The sequence below is a fragment of the Aplidium turbinatum genome, chromosome 18 (assembly GCF_918807975.1).
Source record: "Aplidium turbinatum chromosome 18, kaAplTurb1.1, whole genome shotgun sequence".
In the NCBI taxonomy this organism is placed as follows: domain Eukaryota; kingdom Metazoa; phylum Chordata; class Ascidiacea; order Aplousobranchia; family Polyclinidae; genus Aplidium; species Aplidium turbinatum.
In genome coordinates this window covers 16,631,795-16,646,412 of record NC_137489.1, presented here as the reverse complement: position 1 = coordinate 16,646,412, position 14,618 = coordinate 16,631,795, and the positions used below count along the sequence as shown (strand labels likewise).

The window sequence follows — 14,618 nt, the reverse complement described above, 5'->3', positions numbered from 1 at the left end:
GCAGATCAACAGCTTGACAATGTCATCGACGAACCTCTGCGGCTGGATTGTCCTTGCCACAACCAAGCAGTGGAGTGTCACGTTAAGCTAGTGACTGTTAAAGTAAGCTTATATGCTGTAGGTTTTGAAAGAAGGGATGGACTGATTCGTCAGAAGGTGCGATCTCATCAACTTATGAAAGAATTCAACAGCAAGAAGGAATTCCCACTAGATTGACATGTTCACCTTTTTGTGCTGGTTGCTAAAGTCTCAATGTAGTAGTTGTAGTACAGGTAGTCTAGCACATGCAGCAGTATGGAGTATATCAATCTGTGTGCTGGTATTTCCTTGACAATGATTTCATGGCAGATCACAGTCTACCCATCACCAATTACGTCTACTAATTACAGTATTTGTTTTATGCACCTACACTTTGAACAGTCCAGTTAGTAACCCCCATGTTGTGCAGTAAAGTTTTTACTTGCTACTGTGTGTGTACATGACACGAGCACTATATTGTATTTCCAGTCACACTACTGTACCGTTAGACCACTGCCTACATGCTCTCGATTAACCCTTGTATTCTCTACATCATGTGTAGTGTGTACCGTATATTATGCATACCATGCTGTATATTTATTGCAAATGCAATAAGCAAAAGTATCCCAGTCATCTGTGACCTGCATCAACATATGCAGTACAGCATGTGCATTTACCCATTACCTTGTGCCTGCGCTACCGTTTTGTCCAAAACATTGTCAAATATACGCTTTTTGTCATAACTTTTTTTCTAGTGAAATTAAGGCAAAAAATCCTCATAGAGCAGATAGAAACATTATGATTCTGCATCATTTGATACCAAACTCATGTTCCTAGCACCAGCAGTTCCAAAGTTACATCCGATTTGAGAATTTTGGGGGTATTCCCCCATAAAATGGGGGGTAGAACGGCCAATATGTGGTACAACTCCCTGAAACCAGTTTTGTTATTGTTTTTAGCCAATTTGTCAGTGGTCTAGACCCCCCTTTTTTTTAATTAAAAAAAAAAAAATTTTCAATCCACCCTATTGTCAAGCCAACAAGGGGATACAGGCAATTGGGATGTGGAGCACCTAAACCTTGACCAAATTTTTTGAAATTTTGTAATTTTGCTTTTTTAGTCAAGCCTCACCCACAAAAAAAAATAATTTTGTTTTCAACCATTTTTTAAATTTTTGGGGGCACACGACACACCCTAATGCTTATGTACATTGTACAAGTATTTATGGTTGATTTTTTTATTGTTATTCTTGAAAAATTGTATATTTTGGGTTCTACCATGTGTTGTGTCCATGAGAATTAACATCAACATCTCCTCCAGACTCGGAAGCGGATCCGATGGAGTCCAGGACATCAAACGTCATCCATTCTTTAACGGAATCGATTGGAATAAGCTACTCCGAAAAGACATCGATCCTCCCTTTAAACCAGCGACGACCCGTGCAGAGGACGCCACCTACTTTGATAAAGAATTTACCTCCCGGACTCCACGAGGTAAATGGTCGATTCCTTGTTTGACGCACTTAATTTTTTCTGTTTATTGCTTAGTTAAAACACAGTTTTTAAGACGTTACTCTTAATCTAAGCTTGTGAATCTTCTATTCACATAGTATTGGAAGTAAATAACAGAACAGTATGAAGGAGATAAACTCGGACGCAAATAAAATCACCCTGGTTCCTACAACTGCTTATAACAATTTATGGCTAAAGCTTTCACCACCGTAAAGTCGACTTCTTCAGCTGTTTTTTTTTTTAATTTTTAGACTAAACAAGAATTAAACACATTGTATCTGAAAAATATTGACGATGATATTTGACAACTTTGCGAATGTTATCGAACAAGCAGCCTCACAAAAACGTAAATCTTACACATTTAAATATGAAACTGAAAAGCATCTTAATGTTCATGAGATTATTTCAACTTGCATCATGTTGATTATGATATGACAGACTCCCCCGGTGTTCCTGCCAGTGCTGCAGCCCAGCAGCTGTTTCGTGGGTTCTCCTTCGTCGCACCGAGCATCGAGGACACCCCCAAAAATGGCCAGGCACCCGCCGCCCCCAAGGTTAACCCATCCATTCCACAGAGGGACCTGTCAGGAACAGCTTTGCTCACCAATAGGGTAAGATGGAATGTGCAGCTAACAAGGATACAGTGCCCTACTGTATAAGTAATGGACTTCAGACCTACCGTATCTATATTTGGGTCTGCTACTATTCGGTGAGTCCGATTCGGTGAGTTCCTAACCTCTAACCCCTAACCCTAAAACGGCAATGATAATTAGGCTACGGTACCCGATAATTTAAAAAAAAAATTGAAAACATCCCCCGTTAAGGGATCGGACTCACCGAATTGGGCCATTCCGTCTATATTTATTTCATGAGATATTCAGCTATATTAAAGAATGAGCTATTGCTACATGCTGTTGCTTGCTTTGTTATGCAACTCTGAGCAAGTTCTGCTTGCCAGAACACATTTATGCTTCCTTCTGTAGCTGTATCTTCTTCTTCTAAGAGTATATTGTCTCACTGTAAAATGTCATCAAGGTATAATAACGAATGCAGCGGGCAGGCATTTCAAAGCAACAAACTCGACTTGAATGCATTGTGCAGATTTTGCCACAAATTTTTTAAATAATAAGTTTAATTTCAATTCGATTTACGTCAAACTACGTGTTGATGACGTTTGGTGGCAGACTTTTTCCCTTATAATTTGAGAAGATGTCTGTCAACCAGGTATAGTTTTTTGTTTGAGCTTCATTAGATTCATGCTGGTCAGCATGTTACGTAGGAAGTGCTTATATTTTTACCATGTTGGAGGAAACCCATTCTGCATATGGGTTCAATTGATTTGCCGTTTCCAAAGGTGTTGCACATGAGAGCAAATGCGATTTTCTGTAAATAACGATTTAAATTTGCAACTTTGCGTTGATGTCGTTTGTCGTTATCACGTGACCTTATTAGATGCGCAATCTGGGCAAGGTGACGTAACATGGTCAATTGGTCAGTTGGTTACGTGATCTACATTGTTACGTTTAAATTGTTCCATGAAGCTATAACATTGACAAACATCAAATGTTGTTTGTCTTCCAGCTGATTAACTCTTCCAAAAAGTTCTTGGACGAATATGAAGAGAAGGAAGAGATAGGGATTGGCTCGTATTCTGTTTGCAAGCGCTGCATTCACAAAGCTACCAAGAAGGAGTACGCGGTCAAGGTCAGTATTTGTCGTGTTTTTAAAACCGGCGTTTTTCGTCGATTTGACGTTCTTTGCCGAAAACAGACTGTAGTTAAACATTCAGTTTGAACGCGACACCTAGCCAAGAATTTGGTCGCTGTTACATTGAACCGTTTGCAGACGTCGCATCGATGTAAAAAGCGACTGATTTCCGAGCTTATGTATTTATTTTGACGAAACAATGTCTCCATTCACTTAAGTTTAATTTGTCCTTTATATTCATAAGAGTAGTAGTAGTAGTCCAGTTTTAATCCGGTGATGTCCCCGTTACCGAGGGTGGCCGGATTCACATCAATATGCCGCAATCGCCTTCACACCCTGCTTATACATCGATCTGTATTACGCGTCCTCTCTTGTATAAAAAAAAGTGACAGTAAAAGTAAAAAGTGACGTATAAACACCGAATTAGATCTTTAGCTTCGTAGATGAAGGCTATTGGGATATTGTTCGCTTTAAGTAGTCTTCTAGGTAATTTAATTAATTGTCTTAGTCGACCAAAATTTCAATCTTTTGTTATTCAAAATTGTGTCTTGTTTTTGTGGCAATATCTTGGACTGCATTGGATCTCAGCTCCTCCGTCTAAAACGTTTTTTTTACAGTGACGTAACTTGAAAAAAGAATCAATTCATTTAAGTTGTGCACTTAAGAGGCTGCAATTCAAACTGCAGCTCTTCTGTCGATCATAATACAAAGACAAACGCATGTTTCAGTATTTTCGAGAGTTTTCTTTTTATTTGATTGAACATCGAAGATTTTTCGGTCATTAACTAGGCTGGTCTTGTTATTAAAGGGTAAAACATTTCTCCATTGGACCAAGCCTTGTTGTAAAAGGTGCTGAATGTTTGCTAGGCTGTGTATTGAACAATGCAGTAGGTACAAGGAAGCCGGGTAGTAAATTAAATTATGCATTAATAGAAAGTATCTCGCATAATTATTTCAAAAAGTTTTCTTATGAGCTTTCTTGTTGACGCTAGGCCGAGTCATTCAGTAACGAAACCTAAGTTAGTTAGGTTCTGAGCAAAGCTAAATAGCCTACGACTACATAACAGTTCACCAATATTTCTTGCATATTTTTTATAATTCCAATTAGATATATTTAAAAATTATGCAGTTATAATATTTGATTGGCATAGGCTATCAATAGTGTATTTCGAGAGAAATATTTTAACTGCATATTTCTATAGTCCTAGTTAGTATTTGCAAGGGTTTTATCTTGGCTTATATTGAGACACATTAGCCCAAAAACATATCGAATCAAGATTGCACCCCCCACATTCAGTGATCACGAGCTGCTACTCAATGTAATAATTGTCATTTGTTGGCTACATAGCCGAGTAGTGAGAGCCCTGGAACGGTAATCGAAAGGGCGCCGGTTCGACACCGCTCCAGTGCATGCGGCTGTATCTTTGGCAGGACACTTAAAGGCATGCCTGAAGGTGGACACGAAGATTGGCTTCCTTGCCTTCCCGTCCACGTAATCTAAATCTTCAACCACCAGGTGTAAGCCTGGATACGACAAACAAAAATGATCATTATTTGCATAATTTTGTTCAGATCATCTACAAAAACAAGCGCGATTGCGAAGAGGAGGTGCAGATACTTTTAAGATACGGTCAGCACCCCAACATTATTACATTGAAGGTACGTTCTAGTTTTTGTACGTTATGTCGATTTGTAAACGGAAAAAGTTAGACGTTTCCTTGACGACAGCATGAATGCTTCAAACCCCATGCAAGTCAATATTTGACAAAAAAGTATCACTTTTACCCATGTCCTGCCACCCACACTTGGATTGGTAAAGTGTGTTCTGTCTTTTGTTTCGTTTCTTTGGAACAAAATGTCTATATTATGTAGAAAGGACCATTCTTCTTGGCAGTCAGACTAGAACAGCGAGCAATTGCGATTCGCTAACCATAACGGTGTAGCCTCCACGCTAGCCATTCAGACCATCCAATCAACTGCTGTTCATGTTTTTCGGCAGTGGATTGTACAGTAGCACGAATTGACAGCGATAGACACGTGTTTCGCCCATGAATCTGGGCTCATCAGTATCGCACCACTGTCAATTCTTGCTTCTGTGTAATCCGCTGCCGAGAAACATGTAAATTGTAAATGTCAATATTGTGGCAATTCATCTATCCTAATAAAAAAAATATAAGACATCAATTTCTTCCTCTTCTCCTCAGGATGTCTTTGATGATGGCCAACATGTCTTCCTGGTCACGGAGCTCATGAAGGGAGGGGAGTTGTTGGACAAAATCTTACGACAGAAGTTCTTCACAGAGAAGGAAGCAAGTTCTGTGCTTAAGACCGTCGCGAAAGTTGTCAAGTACTTGCACAAGAACTCGGTTAGTTCAGTATTTTGTGACAGTCAACACTTTATAATGGCAACTAGTAAGCTTGAAGAAAATGACGACGAAGATGACGAAGATGACGAAGCTACAAAATTATCTTCAACAAATATATTTCAAAGAACATGCTTTTTTTACTCTTATCATTACTTGTCATCTTCCATAAACTAATTTGTACTGATTTACAATTAAACGTTTGAGTACGCCTACGCCCACGTGTAATTTGTCACTTTATAAACGTTTGAAGTTATTTCGGTGTCTATTGAAAGCAAAGTATGCTTAGACGAGCTAATTAATGTCAGTTAAATAAAAGTAAGGTTAGTTTCTTACATTTCTGTTTGAGTAAGTGTTTGCGCCTGATGATTGTTATCCAACATAAAGCCTTAGGTAGCGCATAACTTATCGATGTCCATTTTTACAGGTACTAAAACTGAAAACGATGTTAGTTTAACACAACCTAAAATCACATTTTCTCATGTTTGCTTTTAGGTTCTGTTAAAAAAACAACTTCGTTTTTAGTTTTAGTGTCTGTGATTCACACAGTATGGCGTGTTAACATAACAAAAAATTTGATTTTCTATTTACCATCTAACAACAACATAAAAGGGACAGGTGTTGTCAGCATCAATCTTCTGTTTTCAGGTTGTTCATCGGGACTTGAAGCCAAGCAACATTCTATACGCTGATGAGACTGGCAACCCTGAGTCCATCAGAGTTTGTGACTTTGGTTTTGCCAAGCAACTTCGTCATGACAACGGGCTGTTGATGACGCCTTGCTACACTGCCAACTTCGTTGCTCCAGAGGTTAGTTTTGGCAACATGAAAGAGGGGCGTTCTTCTCGCTAACATGTCTATTGCAATGATCCTAATAAACGTATTTTGGAGTTTCCTAACCTCATTGTGCTGTATATCACTACTACAATTACTATTACTACTACAACATTACAACTCCAGTATTACTACTCGTCTTATAAGAGATGTTCCAATAGCTATGTTGGGATGTGTAATGCAGTAAAGCTAAAGTGAAGGTCATTGCGTGGACTTCTGTTGCAAAGCGGTGTTTGGTGGAATTTGTAAACGTGACATTTCTAGGCTGCCGTGTAGCAGCTGTCCAGGAACTGAAACGGTTGTAACAGTTTTTTCCCCCTCCCTTGGAAATGGTAATAACAACTTTTCTCCGATGCAGGTTTTGAAAAAGAAAGGCTATGACGAAGCCTGTGACGTTTGGAGTCTTGGCGTGTTGCTGTATACCATGCTTGCCGGCTACACCCCCTTTGCCAACGGACCCGATGACACCCCCACCGACATATTGAAGCGAATTGAGACAGGAAAGTTCAACATGTCGGGGGGAAACTGGAAGAGTGTGTCAGACATTGCCAAGGTAGGTGCCGTGCTTGAAATTAATACAAAGTAGACGCGATAAATAAATTGATAAAAACAAGTTGGTTATAGAGCTTTGTCATACAAGTATGGCATTCTTTTAGATATTGGGTAAATTCAAAGGAAGGTTTTTAATGAAAAGTTCAGTGGCGAAGTTTTTTTATTTGCAAAATGATTGTAAATCTTGTGGTTCCATGTGCCCCTCTGTCAAGTTGATAAAGTTTAAAACTGTAACATGAATATCTGTGGGTGACGCTTGCCAAAAGAATCAACAGGTCGCCATATTGTCATGTATTTTTTAAAGATAGTAGTCCTGGTAGTTCAAGTGGAATTTGAATCTAACTAAAGAGTTGATTAGCTTTATCGCTCATGACAATCTATGTTCTTTCCTGATCAGCTAGACAGCTGTAGTGACTTTCACGGTTAATATTGTCGTCTTTTTTTATCTCCTTTTCCCAGCTGGCAAATGCGTCCTCTACGTTGATGCAGCGATGTCAGCAGACGTTGAAGCTATACGGAAAAAATAGATTTTGCTGTCTAGTTGTTCTTACCCAAAATCGTAAATCAACAAAATACTGTTTGGTAGAAAATGACTGTGTGAAGATTAAAAACCAATCCAATTGTAAAGACTCCACAACAAATCTGTATCTTCATCACGATCTTCTTATCCAGGATCTGGTTCGTCGGATGTTGCATGTGGATCCGAATCGAAGGCTTTCGGTCTCCCAAGTCCTGCTTCATCCCTTTATCGCCAGACCCGACCAGCTTCCAGAGTACCACTTGAACCAGACCAAGGACTACAAGTTTATGAGAGGCGCCATGTCCGCCATGTTCAGGTTTGTGAAGGCTTACCCAAACAGCAAAATCCGTCATTTTTGCAGACGTTGAATCAATGTAAAAATTTGCAGGTTCTGCTGTCTGTGTATACATCAATGCATCTCATTAAACAACACCTAACAGGAAAGTAACCGACAACAACAGGCCATTTGATCATGGAGCCTTTTTCTGTTCCAATTACCTACCATGAAATGTGACTGGTGGTTTTGCATCCTTTTGCTGTATTGTCCGAGCATGTAGTCGTCTTCCTGACCGGGCAGTGAAACCTCCCCGACCACCGTTTACCATCCATTGAGGGCACACATCTGTGTTTTTGGCAAGGCACTTATTTCTATATATCTGAAAGACGGACACGAAGAACTGTTTTGTTGCCATCTCGTCTACTTTAAATATTTTAACCTACTGGCACTAGCTTGAATGGGATAAAAAGTACTGGAGTCTGATTTTCTTTAAGACAAAGATATTTCGCATCTTAATCATCATTTTACCGTGTTTTTTAATGCTAACCACCACTTTGAATAGTAAGCATCATTGATGAGAAGCTCGGTTTGGCCTGGTGTCGAACCCCGCACAGGGAGTTATAAGTGCGAACCACAGCTAATGTAAATAATATTAGCTCACAAAAGCTAAGGTCTTCACGTTAATATTGCATCAAATGATCTAAAAACGACTTCAGTTACCAGGGTACCTTTCTATTCCCACAGCGCTGCTCGCTCGCACAAACCACTCAACCTGAACCCAGTCGGGACTTCAATGCTCGCTCAGCGTCGTGGCGTCAAGAAAATTACTTCCACCGCTCTCTGATCGGAACCCCTCACATTTCAAACACTTCCCTTGAATGGGCGAGTTTCCAGTTCAAATATCTTGCTTTGTAATCAAATAAAGTTTGTTTTTTACATTACTTTGCATTCCATGGGTGAAAGTTCTTGCTACGTTGCAGCATCAGCTGTTGTGTTCTGCTATTGCAATCTTGTTTAAGAATCTTTTTTTAAAAACACTCTAGTTTTTTTTTTTCTGAAAAAGCAACCTTTCAACTAGGTGTAGTAGCAAGCGTGTAAATAGCTTTTTTGCGTGTGGATTCCTCAGTAATGCCTGTTGGAACTGAGTGTAGCGTTTACCATCGTAAATACTAATTTAGGGTTGCTAACCAGTATTATCCCAGACAGCAAAATCCGTCATTTTTACATTGATTCAACACCTGCAAACGTTAAATCAGACGTAAATATGATGGATGTACTGCCTGGGGGATAGCACATGTGGTTGTGCGACCATATCTGGTAGACAAATGTTTTACTGTATAACTTAATCAAGGTTGTTTTGCGAAAATATTATCAAGTAATAAATTGTTCATGCGGAAGATCGGTCATTTTTTGGATTGATTTGACGTCGACGTTGAATCGATGCAAAGAAAGGTTGATTGTCTGGCTAGAAAAGCTTGCTTCCATCGTTCTTTGGATTCGTGCCAATTCACAGGTACGTTGAAACCCATACATCAAAATCCCTCTGCAGACGTTGAATCAATGTAAAAATGACGGATTTTGCTGTCTGAGAATTTCCTATTTCTAGTTTTTCTGTTCAATACACATGCCGCAGTAGAATGTATATTTGCAAATGAATATTTCGGAAAGTATTACGTTGGTGGTATATCAGTTGAAACGAAACATTTCCTCAGCTTTTCGTATTACAGTTTCGTTTGTTGTTCCCAACCAACAAAATTGGTCCCTTTTACATTTGGGAGAACATCTGCAAACGTTGCATAAATGTAAAAAGGACCACTTTGCGATCTGGGAAGTTGCTTTGTTGTAAAGAATTCTTTATACATTCTCAACGTTCAACTGTATCCCAGGCTAGTGTACGAGGTCCTTAAACACAATGTGTCACTTTTTGTTCCGTTGTTTCTCTTTGTATTTTTTTTGGTTATAAGGTCAATAAATTTCACATCTATCCAACGTCTATTTAAGCTTAGTTGATGTAGCGTATTCTGTTGTATCTTGATAGCAAATTTACAACTCCACAGACAAGCACAATGTTTTCCACTTGATTTCACAATGTATGTGAATGTAATCGTGTAACCCAGCATTGGAAACGACACTCTGCCGACGCAATTTTCAACAGTAAACCTTTAGGGTGAGGGTCCAAAGTCCTCCCACTCTACCAAAGGGTTCACATTTTGTAAACACATAATTTGGGATGTTTCAAGCTGTTGGCGTAAACTCTTTTTTAAGCAATAATAATAAAACATATTTAACCTGCTGACGTTGAATCAATGTAGAAAATAGATGATTTGCGGCCGCATGCTAGCCACTCAGATGGAAAATTAGTCGTTTTTTATTTTGATTCAACGTCTGCAGACGTTTATTCAATGTAAAAAGCGACTGATTTGCTGTCTGGTCCTGATACGATGTTCTCACTTTTAAAATCATTTCTGGTGGTAAAAGTGTTCAATTGATTTTGTTTGCTCTGAACTAGTTGGTTTTTTGTATTACCTTGTGGTTCACATCTTTATTGTCAGCCTTTTGTAGTCAATGTCGGTGGTTTGAAATTCCAAAATATTTTTTTTAGTTTGCTAACGTTGTTCAGACGATTGTTCAACATCATTAAAACCAAACCATTGCCACAACGCGAACTGGCCAAAAATGAATTGTGTGCAACTTTTGAAATAAAATTCATCGCAATGTTTAATTTCCGTATATACCTTTTGTTTTTGTGTTGCTTTGTCCTTGCAACCGGGAGGCGAATTCAGCAAATAGCCTTGGGTCTTGGGGGGGGGGGGGGGGGATTTTAACAAAACACAATAATGTATAGGTCTTGTTTACATTAATCCGACTTGCAAATACACCATAAATAAAATTACTTTTCTGTGTTTAAAAAGGGAGTGACCGCCCTAATCGCTCCCTGGATCCGCCACTGCGTGTAACGCTAACTACTGAATTTATTGGTTATAACAAAGATGACAAGACAATAGCATTTCACGCCCAGCCAACAAGTCAGTCCTTTCTTTTGATTTTTTCAACATCTACAAACTTAGAGTCAATGTTAGTAAGAACATTGGCTGGTAATGCCTCGTCGTGGAATACTGCGGATCCAGTGTGATATTCAGCATTGTATTTGCTGGACTCATTTCAGATATTCCTTCATTTACATAGAGATGATACCGCACTTCCCGATGGTTGTTTTTCAAAGTTTTGAGCGTGTTAATTTTGACCTCAATTGTTGAATTAATAGTGGATTCGACACAGATATTTCCTTATTCTTTGCACCAACTCGACATCGTCGTAACCCAGTTTGCAAAATCTATTCATTTTACATTGATTTAACGTATTAAGACGTTGAATTAATGAAAACGAAAAACAGACTTTGCCAGCTGGGCAAATTCTCAGGCATTCATGATAACGATGTAAATTGAATGGCCTTAATGTTCGTTCTCATTTATTAAACTTTGAATATCAAAATGTGTTTTTTAACCTGGAGCCTTTGTTTGTCGAATCACGGAGAATGTTGTTCATACGTGGCTTCTTATTAAATACAGTAATCGCGCGATGAACACCTAATTATGGCGACTGAATTTTTTTGTATTCTTAGAGATTGTGAAATTCAATGATTATATGCATTCAATAAACTCAAGTAAATTATTACTGGTCATTTTAAACAGTTTTCCTGTCATTGTGTTAATTCAACGTCCGCTGACAGAAACGGTTAATTTTGCTGGCTGGGTTACAAAATCTGTAATGTGATTTAAACTTCTCAAGCCTGTCAGAATAACAAAAAGTTTAGAAGATAAAACAACTTTGGTAGCGAAAGTTGAGACTTGGATAGCAACGATTAACGTTGCACTTGTCCCCTGCTGTCGGACTAGTGTAGTTCCCACCAGGGTTGTGGACTTGTGGAGTAGGATGGATTTTGGCGTGTCCGGAGTCGTTAAAGAAAAAGACCTACCCCGGCTTGATACAAAACTATATAAACAATAAAAAAAAATTCAACCTTATTTCAAACTATTGTTTCTTGTTTTCTGTATTACACCCTGAAACTTTGCCAGACATGAGAAGTGTTTGTTCTTGCCAGTTTTTGTGAAAGTTAGCGTTTCAATTTTAATCAAGTGAAATTAAATTTTTGAAAAGGACAAAAATTAAAACAAAATCTGGCAACACTGAATTCGGAATCAGCCAGTTATAAACCGACAAGCCGGAGTCGTATATTTTTGCCCGACTTTACTGCCCTGGTTTCTACCTCACCAGACACGTGACTCTCATCAGTCATCTCTTCCACATGGCTCAGTCCTGTTTCTTCATTTTGCGCCATCTAGGTTCAAAATCTGTTCTTTTTGGATGACCCAGCGACTTCACGACCAATTAGGGTGTTCAAATGCCACGTCTCGATTTGAGAAAGTTGCGAGAATTGCCTTGCAGTGGAAGGGGTGTGAAAAAGGAAGAATACGGGGCCCTACATTCTTGTAACAAATCTGTTGGGCTCAGCAATCCATCCTGCTTAGCATCACAACTTTTATCTGATTCCGTGTTGGAAATTTCAGTGTCACGCAACAAAACTGCAGACGTGCATCATCAAGTTACATGTGCTCAACAGTTGATGCTGCTACACAGGAAATTGTTGTTCTCGGTCGCATTTTTCATGATCAAGTACTCAGGCTACAAATGGTGTAATTTTGAATCGTCCACACCAGCCAGCAAATCGACCTTTTTTGCATTGATGCAACGTGTGACATATTTGTCACATGGAGGCTCATGCCCGGTGGTTGAAGATTTTGATTAAAAGTGGACGGGAAGGCAAGGAAGCCAATCATCGTGTCCACCTTCAGGCATGCTTTTTAGTGTCTTTCAAAAGACACAGCCGCATGCTCTTGAGCGGTGTCGAACCGGCGCCCTTTCTATGCCGTACTGGCACCTTCACCACTCGGCCATGCAACCGATGACGTGTGACAACGAAATGTGAGCATAGAACTAATTGGTGGACTAAACACTGCCAAGCTAAATTCCCTCACTATGCAAGAGTAACACTTGTACCTAATAATGTACAGAACAGGGCTCCGAATGGGAACGTTCAAATATTACGTAACGCTTTTTTTCCGAATTTTTGACCCCCCCCCTCCCCCATGTAACGCCAACGTAACGCTTTTTTCAATCCCCCCCCCCTCCCCCATGTAACGCTTTTTCACTACGAATTCAGCACAAAAAACTACCATTCCGTACTGTAAAGCGTTACGTAACGTTTTGCTTGAACCCCCTCCCCCCCCCGATGTGACGCTAACGTAACGCTTTGCATAAACCCCCCCTCCCCCTCGAAGGCGTTACGTAATATATGAACGTTCCGAATAAAGAATGACGACTAAACCCCCCAGCGTGAGCACAAGCAAACAATAGCACTTGGCGACTTTCTGTGCTTGCTGTAGTAAGTAGTTGAAGCACTTCATCTTCACATGGACGACTTAGTTGAGGCAATTGATTGTTTTGTTTCTTTGAAGAGCCACTTCAACTATTTTTACAAGAAAATGGGTAAATTCAAGCGAAGAAAATTGTTAGTAAATTAAGTAGTTTTTTGTAGCATAATTTGGGAAGCAAACAAAACCGTTTCCACTCAATGCCTTAACTATATCCCAGTCAACAAATCAGCCTTTTTACATTGATTCATTATCTGCAAACGTTGAATCAATGTAAAAAAGGACTTACTGCTTACTGATTTACTGCTTTGGAAAAAACATGTCTCCTGTAGATGACCTTCTCAGACAGTGAATCTATGTTAGGCGGCATCTAAATTTGGTAAAAGTAACAAGTTTTAGCATTGAACCGTGATGTGGTAACAGCTTGGTAGAGCAAACATTGAAATAATACGCTTGTGGTTGTTAAGTTTTGATGAGATTGCAGGCAATAAATCAAGTCTCAAAATATCGAAGAAAAACACGTTTCAAACGTAACTTCTACATTCCTAAGCGTCACAGTTATGACATGATAAATCAAAGGGCTGTTTGCTAAGCTTTCTTCCAGCAAACTTCGTCTGTTGTACATCATTTCAACGACTGCAAATGTTAAATCAATGTGCAAAGGGCAAGGTTGCAGGTTGGAATCTGATGAAAATCTTATCTCTGGTACCAGCCAGCACAGATGTTCATTTACTTCAACAACAGTGTTTGAGTGAAAGTCTTATCATAGTTTATAAATAGAAGTTCTTACATTTAATCAGGTTGAATACCAGACGCCATAGACAAGGTAGCTCATAAATATTTGAGTATAGCATTTATAGTTTCAAAGTTAAGCTTTTCTGTGCAGTTTCATAAAAATTTCAGGCAGGTGTTTTATGTTTGACACAGTGACCCTATGTGACGATGGATTCACGTAATACAGGCTCTTGATTAAGCCGGAGAATTTCTTCAACTTTTCTGTGACACAGCATAGACACAGTGACCCTATGTGACGATGGATTCACGTAATACAGGCTCTTGATTAAGTCGGAGAATTTCTTCAACTTTTCTGTGTACTTGAAACTAAGAAGCTAGATGGAAATTTCAGAAGTTTTATCGCAATTTTTTTTTCAGGCGACTTTTTTGAAAGTTTAAGAGATCGCTTATTTATTTCTCAGTGAACAATATTACATAACTTTAACATCGGATGATATCAGGTTCACTTCCTAAAATTTGAATTAATCCTCCAAAAAGAAAACAGACAAAAGAAGATTAATTAAAGGCGGCAGCTTGCAGCATTTAATTGGAATAAAGAAAAGTGCTTAAACAAAAGTAAAAATATTTTAAAAGGACAGGACTTTAGCATAGCTGAAGGCTATAGATAAA

The 14,618-nt window shown here is 39.0% G+C and overlaps 1 protein-coding gene across 1 annotated transcript in view; it reads left to right on the top strand.

The window, feature by feature from the left end:
* LOC145787608 (ribosomal protein S6 kinase alpha-3-like) overlaps positions 1 to 11,454 on the top strand; it is a 29,565-nt gene extending 18,111 nt beyond the window's left edge. Inside the window, exons 9-17 of the mRNA XM_082599380.1 lie at positions 1,339 to 1,511; positions 1,968 to 2,140; positions 3,111 to 3,233; positions 4,809 to 4,895; positions 5,441 to 5,602; positions 6,248 to 6,409; positions 6,792 to 6,986; positions 7,658 to 7,821; positions 8,527 to 11,454. Of these exons, the coding sequence (XP_082455506.1) occupies positions 1,339 to 1,511; positions 1,968 to 2,140; positions 3,111 to 3,233; positions 4,809 to 4,895; positions 5,441 to 5,602; positions 6,248 to 6,409; positions 6,792 to 6,986; positions 7,658 to 7,821; positions 8,527 to 8,626 (1,339 nt within the window). The 3' untranslated portion in view covers positions 8,627 to 11,454. The remainder of the gene's footprint in view (positions 1 to 1,338; positions 1,512 to 1,967; positions 2,141 to 3,110; positions 3,234 to 4,808; positions 4,896 to 5,440; positions 5,603 to 6,247; positions 6,410 to 6,791; positions 6,987 to 7,657; positions 7,822 to 8,526) is intronic.
* Positions 11,455 to 14,618: the final 3,164 nt, after the last annotated feature.